This window comes from Lycorma delicatula, chromosome 2 (assembly GCF_047948215.1).
Source record: "Lycorma delicatula isolate Av1 chromosome 2, ASM4794821v1, whole genome shotgun sequence".
Taxonomy (NCBI): Eukaryota; Metazoa; Arthropoda; class Insecta; order Hemiptera; family Fulgoridae; genus Lycorma; species Lycorma delicatula.
This window is the reverse complement of record NC_134456.1, coordinates 81,215,229-81,235,585: the sequence shown is the minus strand read 5'-3', so window position 1 is coordinate 81,235,585 and position 20,357 is coordinate 81,215,229. Positions and strand designations below refer to the sequence as shown.

At 29.8% G+C, this 20,357-nt stretch overlaps 1 protein-coding gene across 1 annotated transcript in view; it reads right to left on the bottom strand.

Moving 5' to 3' along the window:
- LOC142318930 (neurotrimin-like) overlaps window positions 1-15,635 on the bottom strand; it is a 160,973-nt gene extending 145,338 nt beyond the window's left edge. The window contains exon 1 of the mRNA XM_075355614.1: window positions 15,440-15,635. Within this exon, the coding sequence (XP_075211729.1) occupies window positions 15,440-15,521 (82 nt within the window). The 5' untranslated portion in view covers window positions 15,522-15,635. The remainder of the gene's footprint in view (window positions 1-15,439) is intronic.
- Window positions 15,636-20,357: the final 4,722 nt, after the last annotated feature.

Sequence of the window (20,357 nt, the reverse complement as noted above, 5' to 3'; positions counted from 1 at the left end):
GGTTGGTGATATCAAAAAAATTTACTGAGATAAGTTTTAGGCCCTTACCCAAAAAATAGCAGGAACTTTAAACGAAATCGATATTGTACTTAATAAGAAAGTTATAGCGATATTTTGTTTTTTCTATATATAAACTTTTGAACTGATGGTGGTTTTGGTGTCTGAAGATGCGAAACGCGATATATGTCGAAATTTTCCGGAAGTCGAATCATGGTACCCATTACTATAGGTAACTTTATTATGAAATATATCTAAAGATTTTCATCCACCGTCCTAAAAAACACATTTAAAATTATGGCTGAATATTTTTTATTTTTGAAGAAGTTTTATATAAACAAAACAAATATTATCAGTTTTCTAATTTACTAATAAAGAAGAATTTAAAAAAATAATTTCTATTTTTTATTCAATTATTTAAGATCTTGAATGATGACTTAATTTAGTAAATTAAAAAAATGTCTATAAATAAAAGGTTTATTTGTTAAATAAGTTATCTAATTGTTTTATAATGAGATGATGATATTCATTAGAAAGATAAGACTAACGCTTCTTAACGATTAAATTGCCACAACGTTTCGGGGAAGCCGGAAAGTTTTTGCAATGAAATAAGTGTTGCATGACTTGATCGGGATCATCGGGAAAGTCATGCAATACTTTTCCAGTGTTTTTTAACAGTAATTGCAGGGATTTTAAGTTCATTAAGTTTTTGATATATAAAATGCAAAATACAAAGTATTACAGATTAAAACAAAAAGAAAGATTAAAATTAATTCTTACATATTTTTTTCTACACGACTGCGCAAAAAGGAATAGGATGTATGTATGTTTGCTCCACCGTAGCAGCTCAACGGCTGAACCGATTTAAATGTATGACCTCGTGTTGGAATGGTTACGTTACCAGGAATGTGATAGGCATATAAATATGTGTGTGTGTGTATATACACACACACACATATTTATATATATGTATATACATATATATATATATATATATATATATATTTATATATATGTATATACACATATATATATATATATATATATATATATATATATATATATATGAATATGTACATAGCAGTGGAGATTTGCCGGTTGAATCAAAAAACTGTAATGGATTAATTAATGAACGTGAACTCTGAGCGTCAAGCGTCTATCATTGTGTGAGCTAGATCTAAACTGAATGATTCGAATCAATTGAATGAATAATACTACAAAAATAATAGAATTAAATTTACGTTAAGTAAAATAAAAAAATATTAAACAAATTTAAAAAATTTCCTTAAAAACTTTTAATAATAACAGGCTTCCCGTGCGGACTGCGTGTGAGGCTAGAGTGGTGAGATGATGCGAGCACCTCGTGCGAGGCTAAATAAATCACCAACAACTAGTAACAAACGGGATGCCCCTGGAGCGCTTTTTTGGGAGATGCAATGGAATGTTCTTAAAATATATCTGTAATAATTCGTCCGATTTTTAAAAATTCAAACGTGGTATTTGCTAGCACAATACAAAATCACGGTGGAACCAAATCAGAACAAAAATTAACTAATCAGAAATGGACTTTATTTACACGACCAAAAAAACAGAATAACGTACTTGAGTGTATGTTTGGATGTATGTTCTACCGTAGCAGTTCAACGGTTGAACTGATTTAGATGTATGACCTCGCATTGTTATCCTTACGTTACCGAGAATGTCATAGGCTATATATATATATATGCTCAAAAAAATTTATACTATATATTAATTGCACCCGTATATTTTTTAATTATCCTATATTAAAAAGCAATATTTGTCAGTCATATGTTTTTTGGCAGTCACATTTTTTAATATTTAATATTTACCTCTTGTTTAATTTTATAATTCTTCCATAATGTAAAAGAATTATTTTTGTGATATAATATAATATGATGATGAACATGAGTGAAAATTTATTTAAAAGAAAATTTATTGAAGTTCTGAAGAGAGTTCAAGAGGTGGAAGGAGTCCAGCACATTATTATCAGCTGTCTTTGAACAGGTTATAGTAAGTAACTATAATAGCCATAGTTAGTCCTATGTTAAGAAACTTGGAATACATAATGAGATCTTGTGTCGGAAAGTGGACGTTTAAAATTAGTTTTGAAAATATTTCAGAACAGTTAATATTTTATAGTTTATATAAATATGTACAACTATATATCGTTGTTTTCTGAACAACAAAATTCTAAGAATGGCAGAAAATTCTCATGAACTTAAAATTCATTAATAAATTTTTTAAATTTCCTTAGAAATAGCCTCAGTAATAAAATTAAATAGAATAAATAATCGTGGGTAGATTTAATTTCTAAATTGAGACGAAAATACGAGTATATGAGGGGCCCTCTGCAAAGATTGAATATATTCATCGTATTGGATATTTTACGCTACAGAACGATACTCAAGTTGTAAATGAAATAGATAAATATATAACATTTCACTACATTCATATTTTACTTTTGTGGGATCATAACCCTAGATCTCTGCTGTAAGAAGTAAAGTTTGGCAACCAAACAAAAATGGCGGTTTGGTTTTTTTTAAATTTCTCAACGTTTCATGAACCAGGGGCTCACCAACAAAACATTTGGAGTAATGTTCTTATGCACGTTTGAACGCGTGTTGGAATGTTTGAAGCTTATTAATTTTTGACTAGATAAACCGATTTTAATGAAATTTGGCACAGAGACTTACATGGGACAATTTGTTGGTAAAAGTTTGGAGTTAGTTTCTCGAAGAGATAGGGTAGATAGTTTTATTGAGAGAATTTTCTCAAAATTTAATCCCACTTAATATTAAGTTCAGTAATGTGGTAATGTGAATATGTTTATCTTACCATTAAAAAAAAAAATATTCCCAAATTTACCTCTTTTCCAAAAATCTAAAAAAGTTATCTTTTTATTTATTACATATTTTTTAACTGTTTTTTTGTCTTCCTAACATAGTAGTAGTAGTACTGCAAGTGGTAAAAAATTTTTTTTTGGGGACAGGCAGTATCTTTCCGGGAGCCAGTAAAAGTTTAAAAATGTTGATTTTAAAAGATTATTTAAACTTTTTTCATGTTACAATTATTTTTTCACTATATAAAAATAAATAACCAATGCTAGAAAAGTATTAAAATCTTTTTGTCAACTTTTTTATTTTTTATTAATTTTAATTCATTATCTCAAAAGCTTAAGCTTGAGATTATGGAATGAAGATTTTATAGGTTTTTTTTTGGGGAGGGGGCGAAAAACACTTTCGTGTTATAATTGCCCGGAAAACAAAAATATGAAACATAAAATAAAATATAAAATTTAATAAGACAATAAGATTAAAATAAAATAAAAACTGAAAGTGGAAATGTAAAAACAAAATTAAAACTGTAAATAAATTATTAAAACAAATAAAACAAAAAAAACTTAAACTAAAATGAAAAACATAAAATTATAGAACTACAGTACAAAATAATTCAACAACACTAAAAGTATGTTAAAATAATAATACATCGAAGAAATAAAAAAACCCTATCCAAAAACTTCTTTATTATTGCCCAGGATTTGACGAAAATTTCCGGGCAATTTAAATTTACAATGCAAGGCCGCATAACGAATGCAATTCACAAGGATGTGGCGCACAGTCAAGCGGTACTTGCATCGTATGCAAATTGATGCATTTTCTGCTAACATCAGGTACTCGCGAGTAGCTCTCGTATGTTCTACCCGTAATCAGCAGAAGACCACTTCCTTTCGGCGAAGTTTCCTGTAGGAGGAATCCCATGCCAATACCGTATCGTTGACAGATCGAAGTTTATCTACCGTGGCATCCAGTCATCGTGCCACCTCGTGCGAAGTGCGTGTTTGAAGTGGTTAATAGAGTCGGATGTAGTAATACGGGTAGTGAAGGATGGTTGACTACATATGCGTCTTCAGCAGCGGAATCTACACGTTCATTACACGGAATCCCCACATGACTAGCGATCCAGCAGAAATTTACTTGTGTGTTGCGATGGTTCAACTCGGCGATTGCATTGTAGATTTCGGTGACGTTAGGCTGTCTGGAATAAAAATCTTCTGAGGCTTGGAGAGTTCTACACAAATTGCTAAAAATAAGGATACGACAGTTCTTAGAGTTAGTGATATTCAAAGCCTTATTTAGAGCATATAGTTCAGCAGTAAACATATTCATAAGACAGGGTATACCAAACATGTAGGTTCGGTCATTATAGGTTTTAAAAAATGCCATGCTTGACCGCGATTCGAACCGGAGAGACTTCAATGCTGAGACGCTATCTCGGAAGACGGCTAATTAAAAAAGTATTAAATTAGAAAAATCAGTTTTAATCAATTTATTTTTAAAGAAAGAGGGTTTCGTTTGATGGTTTTTATTTTTCTGTTTTGTTTTAACATTTCTTATTGTTTTTTTATTATTTCCTTTGTAACTACAAATGGTGATTTTTCGGGATATTGATAGTTATTTTATTCTACATTCTTTTAACATTATTCATTATGTGTTTGTAATAACGTGTATAATAACAAATTATAGATGAGTGTGCGTGTAGATGTACATAATTTTGCGATCTGTCCTTGCAAGAATGTAATACTCGTATGTAAAAATAACTCCGGAAAAGTGCTATATACTCACCTATTTTCCTGCAGAATTTATACTCTATAAAATACATTGAATACATTAATTAAAATGATGTACTGTAATTTTATAATATGAATTAAATTCCTAACAATTAACATGAATGAAGTGAAATCACAGGAAGGTTGTTATCATGATGTGTGTTTCCTTTATGAATATTGATAATATAAGGTTCGGCTACAAAGAGTATACAGAAAGGTGGGCGCTTGGGCGGAAATGTTTGTAACATATACATGTACCCGTTAAAAGTGTTGTGCGTTCGTTACATAGTTTACACACCACACCTGTGTATGATGGACCCAGGAGCAAAATCTATTCTTCCTCCACTCTGATCCTCCTACCGAAAAATATACTACCCCTTTTTTGTAAGCTCTAAGACTACCTATTAAATATATATTTTATATACCCTAAAGCAAAAGTCATTTTTAAACGTATAATTACATAGTATATCGATCTACGTATATAATATCATGTCTGATGTACTTAAATTTTATTTTATTATATAACTCGATGAAAGTATTATTATACACATTGTTTTAAATGTAACCTTATAATCTGTTCATCATTTAAATGTGTCAAAATAAAAATTAAAGCTTTTTTAATTTTAATTAAATACTTCTTACGAAATGGATTATATAAATTGTACTCAATATTTTCTCTTTGAGAATTGCGAGTAAAGCGTAATTTACATATGTAAAATAAGGAAAAATTTTAATAATTTCTGTGACTGGAAAGCAATTTTTTTTTTACCAGAAATTGTTTTCATCTCAATTAGATGTATTATTAACAAATCAAGGAGTTCATTATGAGTCAATAATCTAAACATCTTTTAAATGAAAGCTGACAACAAAGTTGTTATAGTTTCCTGACATTGGTTATTCATTCTGACATAGCGGAAAAATAATGATAACATGAAAATATAAATAAAATTAGATGAATATTTAGATTCTTAAAAGAATCCACCATCTGTATTTTTTACAAAGGAGATAATAAAAAAACAACAATAAGAAAAGCTACAAGGCTCAGTTGATAAATTTTGCACACTAGCGTGCTACACGGAGACAAAAGTACTATCGAGTTAGGCGTGGTAGCACATGATAACCAAAATCCTCCTGTACAAACCTGCGATATTGCGTTGAAATCCGTTTACCGGTTTTTTTTTCAGTAAAAAATGGAGTCGAATACGGCCAATATGTTAACACCGTTAAAACAGCGCGCAGTGATCGAATTTTTAACAGCAGAAAATTTGAATCCTATAAATATTTTTCATCGTTTAAAAGCAGTTTACGGTAAAGAAACCGTTGACAGGAGTACTGTGAGTAAGTAGGAGTTGACATTTCGCGAATGCGAAGCTGATAAAGCGACATTTGAGGACGCACCTCACAGCGGACGACCAGTTTCTGTGATTAACAAGAAACATGAAAGGAGGTGGTCGATTTGCTTCAAAGTGACCGGCGAATCACCCAGCAATGCATCACTATTCAGTTAGGCATATCTAACGAATGAGTAGGCCATATTATCGAGCAATTGGGTTACCGTAAAATCTGTGCACGATGGGTACTGCGCAAACTCTCTGATGGCTCTCCACAAGCTGAAGTTTGAGCCTATTCCGCATCCACCATACTCGCCGGATTTGGCGACTTTTCACTTCTTCCCTCATCTCAAGAGGGATCTCAAAGGTAATCATTACACCACCGACAATGAGGTGAAGGAAGATTTGTCCCTTTTGATCTGAAAAAGAACGCCAGAATTTTTTAGTGACGGAATGTAAAAACTTGTCACACGTTGGGAAAAGTGTATCAGTGTAAACGGGGATTATATTGAAAAATAAATACTGTATTTTGTAGCTAAGGTTGGCATTTTTTATTTCATTCCAATATCCTTTTTTTATTCCCATGCTAGGCATATATATGCAATATTTATCAGCCGAGCCTCGTAAAACAAAACAGAAAAAGAAAAACCATCACACGAAAATAGTTTCTTTAAAAAGAAATTGTTTAAAGCCGTCGTCTTCCATGGTAGCATCTCAGCCTTGAAGTGTCCCCGGTTTAAAGCCCTGTCCGGCATTTTTCAGAAACTATAAAATCTCCGTGGCATAATCTCAAGCATAAGTATTTGAAATAATGAGATAAAATTAATAAAAAACAAAAAATCTTACAAAAAAGTTGTTATAGTTTATTAGCATGGTTATTTATTCCTATATAGTGGAAAGATTATGATAACTTGAAAAAAGTTTAAAAAATTTTTAAATCGATATTTTTTAACTCTGATCACATCTCCCACACCCAATACTGTCTTCAAAGTGCTTTTATTATTTTTTTGGCCACTGTGCAAGTGGCCAAGTAGTGTGCAAGTGGTAGTAATAGTGCATATTACTATACTTAGGATGATAAATAATTAGACTAAAAAATCATAAATAAATAAAAGAGAGCGTTTTTCGACTTTTGGAGAAGGGGTGTATTTGGGGCAAAATTTTTTTTTAATAGTATGGTAACATGTTCGCATATACTGTGCTTAATATAAAATGGGGTTATATTTGCAAAATTTTGAGAAAATTAACCCCAAAAAACTATCTACCCCACCCTCTGCATATACTGATCCCATACCTTTGCCAACAAATTATCCCATGTACACGAGTCTCTTTACCAAATTTCATCAAAATCGGTTTACTTGATCAAAAGTTATAAGCTTCAAGCACGCCAACACATGTACTTTGCTTGAACATTACCCCCACTTTTTTTTTGTTTTTTGAGGTTCCTGCGTCATGAAACGTCTAGAAATGCAAAAAAAAACCCAAAACCCCAATTTTTGTTTGATTACCATACCTTCTTGCATCAGAACTATAAAGCTATGACGTCAGAACAGCAAAAATACATATAATATTTTGGTATTACTTCGTTATTATGCTTTTTGTTGTATATTTTATTTTTAGTTATTTTTTGAATTTTTTATTTTATAAATATATATATTTTTTTTAAACAAATATCCTTTAACTATAATAATGATTTATTTTTACAATCGAAATGGTCATTTATTTACTTATTTTTAACTGTGAACTTAATAACAAAAAAAAAAAATCTATAACTTATTGCATGTGAACAATAGTACTTTATATTAGATTTTGTAAAGAAGGCAACGGGAAACCACTTTACTCCTTATTCACCTAAATAATTCTTTCATAAGATGCTTGTTATTCTTTTGACTATACTCGTATATTATTATTGAAATTGATTTAGATCACATAATAATTATAACTAATAATTATTAGTTTACCAAATATAATTTATACGTTTAGCACTTTTGTGAAATAAAGTGTAGAACATCTACCTGTATTGACAAGAATTCCAGATCGATTCACTTGAGGTTGGAGAATATTTTCCTTGAAATTATCTGATGGTTATAAGATAAATATAAATAAGAGTATCACAAATACGGAGATGAGGTTTAAAAATTATAGTGAATATAAAAAAAGACATTTAAATTGAACAACAGACACAAATGGAATGAATATTCAGTTAGGATAATCGATTTGGCAAAAATCTAGTTGAAAAAAATAGATATCTGCATTATTCAACCAGTCAGCTTGTAAGTAGGTTGCAGGGAAAAAGTTTATCACAATGCATATTTTTGTTTTATACTATTTTTCTGAAAAAAAATCGAAATATGGAATGTTTGATAATATTAAAAAGGCGATCTACGTTTTTAACAATGAATGACTATTTTTAAGCAAAAACCAAAAACCAAAACATAAATTAACAGAAAATTTAATTAAATAATATCGTTATTGCAGTTGTACTGTGGTAGTTATATTCAAATTATTAATGCTAATCACTAAACCAATAAAAAAAAATCATCTCGAGTACTTCATTTGCTGTACTATGGTACTTATGTAATAGTTTATCCTATTGGTAATCAGTATATCTGTGAGTGTAGATATGCAGTGAGTTAACAAAAAATGAAATTTCAGATCATCATTCTATTGTTCTATTTAGAATCCTGAACGTTTTACAATATTAGTTCAAACCAAATAATAATATTAAGAATAAATATCCAATATAATAACTTTTATTATTATTTATTTTTTTCATTTACTGTGTTACAGTAAATGAACAAATTTTTAGAAAATATAGAAATTTATGCAAAGTAAGCCAACCAGATCGGATTTAAAAATTTCTTAGATCTTGTCTTGCAAAACTTATTTCTCTGATTTACTACTTTTAACTTAAAAAATAGATACATAATAGTAGAAAATGATACAGTATAAATGAATACAAAAAGCAGTAATTACTGAAATTCAAAATAATATTTTATTATTAATATAATGCTATAAAAGAATGAAATTTCTCCATCAATTACTAACGAATTAATATTACGTATTTCCTGTATTATATTTTACAAAATAATCTTAGTTTTTATAAATAATATTTTTTTTTAATCATTAAAAATTTTTTTTTAATCATTATTTTATTTAAACTAAAAGAATTATTTTACAATAATGGTGTTTGTTATAAAATTATTCTAATATTTTTTACATACAATTTTATTGGCTTAGCCAAATATATATTTTTTTTAAATTTTCTGTACGTTTGAATTTTTGAACTTCTATATTTTTTAGTTTTTCAACTGATTAAATTGTCAAGATTATTATTTGTCAAACACAAAGAATAAAAATGATAGTAAAATTTTGAAAATTATTTTTAGGCATTTAATATTAATAGATTTAAAAAAAATATTTTTATAACTAAATTTAATCTGTTAATTTACATATTGATGTTAATTTTTACTTCCTTGTTCGAAGTAAAGGACATATTGTGATCGCGAAAAATTTCACTTTTCATATTTCAACGGAAATATCCATTTTGATCATCCCTGAATCCATTTTGACTAGTTTCGGCGTGATGTCTTTACGTACTTATTTATGTACGTACGTACGTATGTATCTCGCATAACTCAAAAACAATTAGAGGTAGGATATTGAAATTTTGGATTTAGAACTGTTTTAACATTTAGTTGTGGACCTCCCTTTTTGATTTCCATCGACTGAACCAAAAGTGTCCAGAAAAGCCCAAAATCAAAAAAAGAATTTTGGACTTTTTCTTAACTGCAGAAATAAGCCCTCATTGAGAACTTTTTAACGATATATCATAAGTGGTATTTATTTTCATGGGTTTCAGAGTTGCAGCCAAATGAAAATTTAATTAATGAAATATTGGATCTTACAAGGGAAGGCACATCGGTTTGAATCAGACTTCATCTCCTTTTTTTAACTTTTTTTTTTAATTTAAATGTATTGATTTATTAGTAGTTATTAACTCGTGATTGTTAATTTTTTTACAATAATTAATAATTCAATAATAATGATAAAAAAAAGAGAAGTTATTAGTGAAATAAAATGTTATGTAATTTTAAAAATATATAAATGTATTTTAAAAGGCGTTATTACATTTGTATATATGTAATAGATTTGGTGAAACATCTGATTATTTAACATTAATTGAAATTTATGATTTATAATTGTATTATTTTTGGGTTTTCTAGTTTAATTTTATTTAATTATTCTGGAATTTCTATTTAATTTTATCTACATTAAAGTTAACTACAGAGTGACTGAAAAATAGACCCTTACAGGAACAACATATACACTAAGGTATATATCTCCAATCTTAATTAAACTGCAGAAAATTCTTATCTTTTTGTTCGTTATTCCTCTGTTATTGTCGGACAATATTCTCCCTAAGTCGGAGTTGATCATCATTTCCTTTGTTTATTCTTTGTTGCCAATCATTTAATCGCTCTTTGGTTTGATAAAATTCTTCTGATCTTAATTTGTGTACACTTTCTCTAGTTTTCAAATTTTCTCTCTCTTCATATTCAGCATCCTCTCTTAATTTTTTTATTCTTCCCTTGTTCTTAACATTTTCTTCCCCCTTCATTTTCATCTTCTTGTTGTTTTTTAAGATATATTTCTTCATGTTATCTTTCTTTTTCCTGTATGTTATTTCTTTTTCATTTTTGATTTTTCACCAAATAATCCAATAATAAAAACTGAATATTTTACACCGTGTGGTCAAAATTAATATTTGTAACCAGTACACACGAATTCACTAAGCGGAATAGTTTAATTATTACTAACTTTTATTTATACGGCCCACCAGAAATCTAAAACTTTTGTTAATCAACAACTCACTAAGATAAGAATAATACTGATCTAGTAAAACGAGTAATAAAGGAATTTTTACTCTTTCTTAATATTTCATTAGCTTGTTGAATTAATAACTGTATAAATATTTGATATTAATAAAAACTAATATTTCAGAAATTGTGTTACTGTCCACTTTACTAAAGAAATGGAAGTTCGTATCTCACTTTCAAATGGAATAAGTTTAAATAAACTGCAGCAAAAAATGTGTAATTTAACAGGCGTACAAGGAAGTCGTGTGGTGTCCACATAAGATGTTTTAAAAAGAGTTAACCGACTTTTTTTAAAGGAATTTCAATATTTTCAATTTTTTGACGATAAAAGCGTATATAAAACAAATAAAATAAGTCTATTTAAATTTTAACTTATTAATTATCAGTTTCCACTATCATACTAGTATGAATTAAGTCTCCGGTTAACTAAAAATGGTCTGATGAACATAAAACAAAAACGAGTAGGGAGATTTAAAAAAAGGTACAAATAATTTAAAAAAGTCCAGAGAACTTCTTATGCAAAAATTAAAAATAGAATAAATAAAAATAATCTTCCGATCTCCGTGGCGGAATGGTAGCGTCTCAGCCTTTTGAATCCGAAAGTCCTGGTTTCAAATTCCGGTCAGGCCTGGCATTTTTCACACGCTAAAAATTTTTATTCTCATAGAAAAAATGACCAAAACAGTCGATGCCCGTCAACTAACAGAAAAAAGTTGGAAAATTTGCAAGAAGGGATAGTATAATTTTTCGAAAAGTAGTAAAAGTTAGTTTAAAAAATTAGGCAAGCAAAATGAGAAAAAGATGCACGTATCCGCATACGTCAGATACCCTACATGAAATGGGTTTTAAAATTATTCTCTTATTAGAACTCGAAATGACGAAAAAGAAGGGCACGATTGCCTTAAGAAAAGAAAACAAAATTTAGATTGTTTCCTGAGCGCACAATGAAGTACCGTTATCAGAGCACGACGATACAACATTACTAACGATTAGAAATTAAGAATTAACTTATAAATTAGATCGATGTAAAACGCCTACTCCGTATTCCGAAAACAAAATAAATGGTATAAATAGCATAAACATACAATAGTAAAAATCAAATATTTGAATATATACGGAAGGCCCTAATAAATCGTAAAACATTCGGTAACATCATCTCATTGTTTCCTAACATATTTCGGAAGTTAGTCCCTAGTTTAAACTTCCGAGGCAATGCCGCATAACATACACAATCCACAAGGATACAGTTAGCTGGCAGTCGCAGCGAATACAAACGGGTGCATCGGTCTGAATCATTTCATACATGAGTGAACTCTGTGTAGCCTATACGCGAACGGCAAATAATGACCTCCACTCGACGGTTATTCCTGAATAAGGAGCTCCACGGTGATGCAGTATTCTTCTTTTCTTTTCTTTTCTGTTTAGCCTCCAGAACCACCGTAAGATATTACTTCAGAGGATAAATGACGATGATATGTATGAATTTAAATGGAGTGTAGTTTTGAAAAGTCTCAGATCGACTATTCCTGAGATGTGTGATTAATTGAAACCCAACCACCAAATAACACCGGTATCCACGATCTAGTATTCAGTATTCTTAACCGGACGAAGTTTATTATTAATGGCAGTATTCCATTTGCTTTGCCACTCATCACCATCCTCTTCAGAAAATAGACAAGATCATCAGAAACAACACGATTAGTGAAAGGAGGCTAGAAACAAGCCTCTTTTGTCACGTTACCGCGCTCATTGCCTGAACTTCCAATATGGCTGGGGATCCAGCAGAAGCTTACAGTTGTTTTACGCTGAGTCATTTCAGAAATTATAGACTGTATGTCACAGAGGACAGGGTGTCTGGAGTACGTGTCTCTATCGCCTGTAAGGCACTCATGGAATCTGAACAGACAACTACGTGTCGAAATGTTGAGCTAATTGTACTCGTATTTAAGACCTTATTAATAGAATACAGCTCCGCAACGAAAACTCTGATATATTGGGAAAGCCAAATAATGTCATTTATGTTCTATTGCCAACCACAAAACCACAACCAACAGAAGTTTGTAGAGCCGTCCGTATAAACTACAGAAACAGTGCTATTGAAACAAACAGCGCTATAGAAACAGCATTGCTATTTATAATAGCTACATGCTACTAATAAAATTATCCTGGTTGTATAATAAGATTTGTAGATTTCTTAAAACATTTATAATTATGTATAAGGAATGTTCCCCGAATTTCAGGTATTGATTCAGGGTCACCAAAATGAGTAAAAACCTTCATATCGACGTAAGTCCTATTTTTTTTATTTTCCTTCTGGACGCCATTTAGTGATTTTCAACAAAAAAATTTTTTCTCAGGAACGGGTAAACCTACTTTAATTAAATTTGGTAAATCTAAGACTTGGCATTCTAAAAAATAAAAGTTTTGTAAATGTCACCTTAAAAAATTTCAAAATAGTGGTCATCTTAATTTTTTCATCTTCAATATCTTTGTAATTATTTGTTTGATAAAATTTTTACTTATTACAAAATAAGCATTTTATTTTTAAAAAAATGACACTTTCTTTGTAAAAATCCGCTGACAAACAATCGAGTTGTTGCAGACAATTAACCCAGCTGTACGCTTGCTCATCGTAATGCAAGCTGATAATTTTTTCCTTTTTTATTTCCTCCACTAAATGCAATAAAAATTATTAATACTAAATAATAATAATAATTATAAACTAATAAAATTTATTAAGATGACGTTTTCAATTTTTTTTATTTTATAGAATAAGACGCAAGTCTTAAATTTACCAAATTTAATTAAAGTAGATTTACCCGTTCCTACCTGAAGTTCCAGGAATACGTCCCGAAACACTCTGTATATTATTTTATTAAGCTTTACTCGACTTAACTCAGAACGACACATATTAATTTATAATTACTGATCATTTTAATAATATGTGATAAGGCGATGTAGAATTCGTATTTGAGAGCATTATGCAGCTTTAGGATGCCGCAATCTATATATAATTTTTTTTTCCTCGTATTTTAAATTTTTAAAAAAAAAATTTAGCATAATTTTAATTTTTTCGTGTATATGTAGATTTATAAGAACCTATTGTAATCGGTACCATGATTCGAAATCCGAAAAAATTCGACATATCTTCGCGTTTCACATCCCGCAGATCCCAAAGCCATTAACAGTTCAAAAATTTGACATTCATCTATATATATATATTTCACTTTCTTGTGGTCGCAATATCTGCGATAATTTCGCGCCAATCACTTTCAAATTGATACATAAAATATTACGAGCCAAAATTTCGGTCGAGTTCGTTAATAGGCAAAATCGTACCACGAGGTAGAGATCGGGGGCTTTATCGAAAAAAAATATCGCTATAACTTTCTTATTAATTAAAATATCGAATTCGTTTAAAGTTCCTACTATTCTCTGAATAAGGGCCAAACACTTATCTGAGTAAAACTTTCTGATATCACCAACCATTGACCCAAGGGGTGGAAAAAATGGTGTTTCGAAGACAAAACAAAATCATCCCTTAATAGGCACAGTATCGAATCGTTTTTAAAAGGTTCTTAGTCCTCTAAAAATTACCTAAAACCTTTGTCTAAAACAATTTTTGATATGACCAATCCTTACGGGGAAGGATTGCCAAAAGTTTGCGGAAATTGTAAGAAGATGGAGCTTGTTGTATGCTAAATATGTGAAACAATTTTTCACATGCAACCATTGTCGTATTCAGTAAATTTGAAGTTTTTCTTAACTTTAAGAGGGAAATCTTTTTTATCTCCTACTTAGCACCGGTGAAATCTACCTCCGCTTTCCGGCGTGCCGAAAGGGATTTTTTTAATTAAATTAGATAGATCAGAGTTATGAATGCTTATTGTTAATTTTTTTTATTCATAGAAAACCCCTTTCCATCCTGGATTTTAACCAACATGTAGAATAATCAGGTAGTATAGGAAAAAACAAACGACTAACTACTGAATTCGGGTAATGCGTTAATTTTAATTTTTCTCTAAATCGCCGGTGTAATTTGAAATAAATCTAACTGAATAATTTATAGGTCATCCTGACTTTAGTTTTAAAATGTACGTTGGTTTTTGATTAAATTATTGTGTACATGTAATAACTAACACTTATATATATATATATATATATATATATATATATATATTTTAAACATCAAAAAATGTAAATTAGGCTTTTTCTAAGTTTAGAAACATTTAAAAAAAATATTAATCCCAAGAAGTGTATATTATTAACAGAAAGAGAAATAAAAAAAAAAAAAATTGTATCAATATAAACATTTAAACCAGTCGTTTAAACATAAAAAAAAAATCATTTTAATTTATTTCATTTTAAATAGTAAATATGAATAACGTTTTCAAATATATAATTTTCAAGTTTTAGAATATATTACTAAAAACAATTAAAGATAAATCAAGTAAAATTTAAATTGCATAAATAAAAAAAAAAATGTTTTAAAAACTTTAATTTCAATGATAAAATATAATCTGATGTAAATATATATATATATATATACATATATTATCATAAATTATAATATATAAATTAATAATAAAAAAATTTAGCCTTACCATTTAGAAGTAAAATAAAGCTAAAACAGTTGCAATAACATGATAATTTAAAAATAGCTCCATCATAACTCGATGACGACATCCTTCTTTATGTAATATCAAGCCTTGGTTTCGACTGACCCGTTCACCGACTCGCACACAACTCAACTAACACCACGATGGACATGTGAGCACGGGGATTTCGTTGATTAACCCTGGAATGCAACACCCGCACAGTGTATACAATACAATACGAATACAACCATAATATCTAGTAACACACTGTTATAAACCTGTCTTTTAGTCGACGCCCACTGATGAAGTGATCTCTTGCATTTGATAATGACAATAAGATTGTTGAAAAATTAAAAGAAAATTAGATCTACTGGTTTTGTTAAAAAAGAAAAAAAACTATAATAATAGGCAATTTTATAGATAATTACATGTTTTAAACTACGAGTATATTCTTCCACTCGACCGAATTTTTAATTTTTATTACGGACTTTTATCAGGTTAACAAGGTATTCGAAGTTTTTATTATATTTATAATAAATAACATGATACTTATCAAGTTTAGTAATTCTTTGATGATAACCAATATATGTTTGGTGCCGTATCATTATTAATATTACTACTATTATACTTTATACCTCTTAACCTAATATTATTAGTTGTGATTAATATCAGGTTATCCGGAGGTCCCTGGTTCGAATCCCGGTTAGGCATGGCATTTTCACACACGCTACAAATCATTCATCTCATCCTCTGAAGAAATACCAAGCGGTGGACCCAGAGGTTAAAAAAAAAAAAAATAGATTATCTCAGCTATTTAATTAAAGGCTAACCACCATTTCTTTTCTGAAATGTGCTAGTCTTTCAATCTAAAAACCATTACTACATCGTAAATCCCTAAGTATTTATTTAATTTATTTTAATTTGAAGATAACTGTACAAATATTTTATTATGAAATTAATTAAACGATTATTTTAATTTATATATTCCAAGAACCGTTTTCCATTGAAAATATTTTACTAAATTTTTTTATTATTTTCAAAACTTTCCATTCGTACTTTGTCAGCCTATTTAATTTTCAACATTATTTTGAAAAAAAAAATTAAATAGTTAAACCGTCTACAGAAAAAAATTAAGATCAAAAAATAAAGAGATGTTTCAATTTTCAAATAAACATCATCATTATATATTGAAGAATAAATATAAAATCACCAAACACTTAGTAAAAAAATAATCTGATGTGGACATCACTTGATTTCCTTGTACGCCAGTGATTCCCAAACTGTGCGCCACGGCCTCTTCACAGGGGCGCCGCGTAATATTACATAAGCTTCATAATTAATTGAACCAAAACATTTATAATTATTAATATAATGTTAATAAAGTAAAAAAAATATTAACGAAGATACACGAGTTTTATTTATTTTTATCTCTTACTTATGAATAGTAATACTTTTACTTTGGATAGGACGCCATGGAAAAATTTTGATTTAAAAAGGGCGCCGCGACTCGGAAAAGTTTGGGAACCACTGTTAAATGCTTATTAAATTACATATCAAATATTTTTTAAATGAAAAGTACATAAAATTTTATTTCATTAATAACTTCTGATATTTTTTTTTAATATTATTGAATTATTCTTTATCATAAAAAATTTGTTTACAATCAGAGGTTAATAATTATTAATAAATCAAATATTTAAATTAAAAAAAAAGTTAAAAAAAGGAGATGAATTCGGGTTTGAACCGATATGCCTTTCCTTTGTAAGATCCAAATAGATCATTAATTAAAATTTTATTTGTCTATAACTCTGGAACCAATGAAAATAAGTACCACATATCGTAGAAAAGCTCTCAATGATGGATTATTACTGAAGTTAAGAAAAAGTCCAAAATCAAAATTCTTATTGATATTGGCTTTTTTTTGATACTTTTGGTCCAGTCGATTGCAATCAAACAAGGAGGAGCACAACTAAATGTTACAACAGTCCTAAATCCAAAATTTCAACATCCTGTGGCTAATCGTTTTTGAGTTATGCGAGATATATACGTACATACAGATGGTCGACGAAATTAGGCAAAATGGATTCAGGGATGGTCAGAATGGATATTTCCGTTGAAATCTGAAAACCGAAATTTTTCGCAATCACAATACTTTCTTTACTTCGTACAAGCAAGTAAAAATTGAAAATGATAAAAAAAGCATAATAAATCACTACGTAATAATACAGTTGAAAGAATATTAAATATAGTTAATAAATAAACATTATTTGTAATGCACTACAAAACGATTACTGTGCCTGTGTTTATAAAAATAAATAAATAAATGTTATCTAAAAGATGTACCCTTTCAGACCAATCAATTCTAAAGCGAAAGATTAGTTTAAAATAATATAAATATACTATAGTTCAGATTTTCTTATACAAACCCCTTTTACATAGTTGTATAATAGAAAAATATTTACCTCAAGCGTACATTTTAGCCATCAAAGAAATATTCCCTTTCTTTAACAAGATTTAAGGGAAAGGGTACTCTCTATTGTTCACAAATATGTTTTATAAATGTAAAATTCACAAATTTTATCAGATATTTTTATTTAGCCATGCAGATTCCTCATCATTGTTATTAAATTTCCCGAATATTTAATTCCAATTTACTAAGGATCTTCTAAAAAAAACTTTAAAATTAATGTATATTTATTCTTTTCCTGCTAAGTTCGTCATAATTTCTGTATTGAGTACAACTATCTTTCTTAGCTTCATCATAATTAAATCATATGTTGACGCGTTTCCGATGTACTCCATTTTCAAAACTTGAACTCAATACAAAAAAAAAACTTTAGTTAGTAATAAACTAATTTTGAAATTTGTTTACAATGATCGGCTGCAACCAGTTTATCTGGGTTTCCACATTTTTCCTTTATTTTATATTTTGAGCCAAAAGTTTCTTTGATGTAATTTTAACCTTATTTTAGTTTGTTTTAGCTATCCAAAACTGTAATTGTTGTCTTTAAAAAATTAATTTATCTATTCTTGATCTTTTGACCGGGTTTAATCTTATCTTTATCGTTTCGAGACCAAAGGAAAATTTCTTAGGTAAATTTAAATTTACGATTTTTAGAAATATTCTTTACTGCTAAATTGAAGGTAATTTGCAGTTTTTTGTTATGCTTTATTTAATCCACCTTTTCCGATATTTCGAAAAAACGTTTTTTCACTGTCATAGCTCAATTTTTTGGGATTTTTTTTTATGAGCTGTAGAATTAAATGAATGAATAATATTTAAAGTGTAAAAAAAGTATTTAAAGTGGTACTGTCATACCCGCATGAATGAAATACGATATGCACGCGCACTTTAGTTTGATTAATTGAATTAAATAAACAAAAAATATTACATTTAAATAAAATGATAAATATTTTCAATTAAGTGTGTTTTTTTCTCGTTTCTCGTATGAGGAGGAAAAAGCTCTGCCAGCAACCGTCCGCCCGCAACAGACGGTAGTGTCGGGCTCTCACCGAATAAAAAACCTCCCCCTTCTACCCATAGGAACTGGACCTGGCCGTGAGGTATGAACACGGTTCCTATACGACGGATACAGGATACACGTACTGCCGGTTTCTGAGCAGCAGGATCTGACGTTCACCGGGAGTCATCGGCAGGCGACGACCCGGGTGGGCCCCGCTGTCCGCTTTCGAGTGGATAGTGGGTGAATTTCACCCACTACCCACCCACCAGTTACCCTTGATGATGTTCGTGATCATGCGCCTACACCACAGCTCAGCTCCTTCTGGACCTGAGCGAGCAGCCTATAACGTTATCAGGATCTAGATGTCCCAGAGTTTGATAACATTCTGCCCGCAATTGCTCTCAGTGGTGGCAGCTGAAGACTATATATTCAACGGAGTCAACCTTTCCACAGTAGAAAACCAAAAACATTTTTGAAAGTATATGTTTGGAGCGTAGTTTTATATGGAAGTGAAACTTAGACTACAAAATTTTGCAGGCAGGCAACGTTTGGAATATGTAAAACAAATTGTTAGGGATGTAGGATGTAGGGGGTATACCGAAACTGCATACCTTATTTCTTTAGAAGTTTGCTGCTTGTTTCAACCTGGGGTTCCAAATTAGGAAGTGCTGTTAATTATAATGTAATCGAAAAGCCGATAAATTTAACATATGACTAATAAGTATAAATCTTTAAATAAAAAGATTAACATTTTGAAAAATTTCTATTCTCAACTAGAAAAATAATTATTAAACTGGATTTAATTAAAATAATAATAATAATTAAAAAAAAAAAAAAATGGAACCGACATCAAGACCATGTAATGTGATGCACGTATACAGAATTATAAGATTCCTACTGTCCCTTCCAGTGCTGAGTATTATATATAATGTATATTGGGTCTGAAAGGTTTAAGGCGAGATATCTCAATCTGTGATGATTTTATTAACGGTGCTATGTTTCTAGGGCAGAAACTCACATTATCTGCTCTACAGAAGACCATATATTATCATCTAACGTGACGCATTTTTACAGAATATCAGGATTTCCACTGTCCCTACCTACCCGCCGGGTGGCGAAAAATGTTTTTTGTCAATTTTCAGACCAATTGTTTGTGTGTAAAAAAATTGTTCATCGTCATGGTACCACGACGAAAATCAGCTGCATCGATTGTATTTCCCGTTAAAGCCCATCAGGGCTAGGAACGGTGGGTTGTGGCGACCGGAAGCGTCACAAGACGGGTGTCTTCCCCTACGGGGTTGGGGTGCGTCCATTGTAACAAGATTTATTTCAATAAGATTAACTGGAAAAACTTTACGCTAAATATATGAGGCTCGAATAAATAACCATTTTTTTTTTTAATTCGGTTAAAAAAGTAGGCTCTGTTTCGAAAACCTAAAGTATATTTGAAATAACGTACT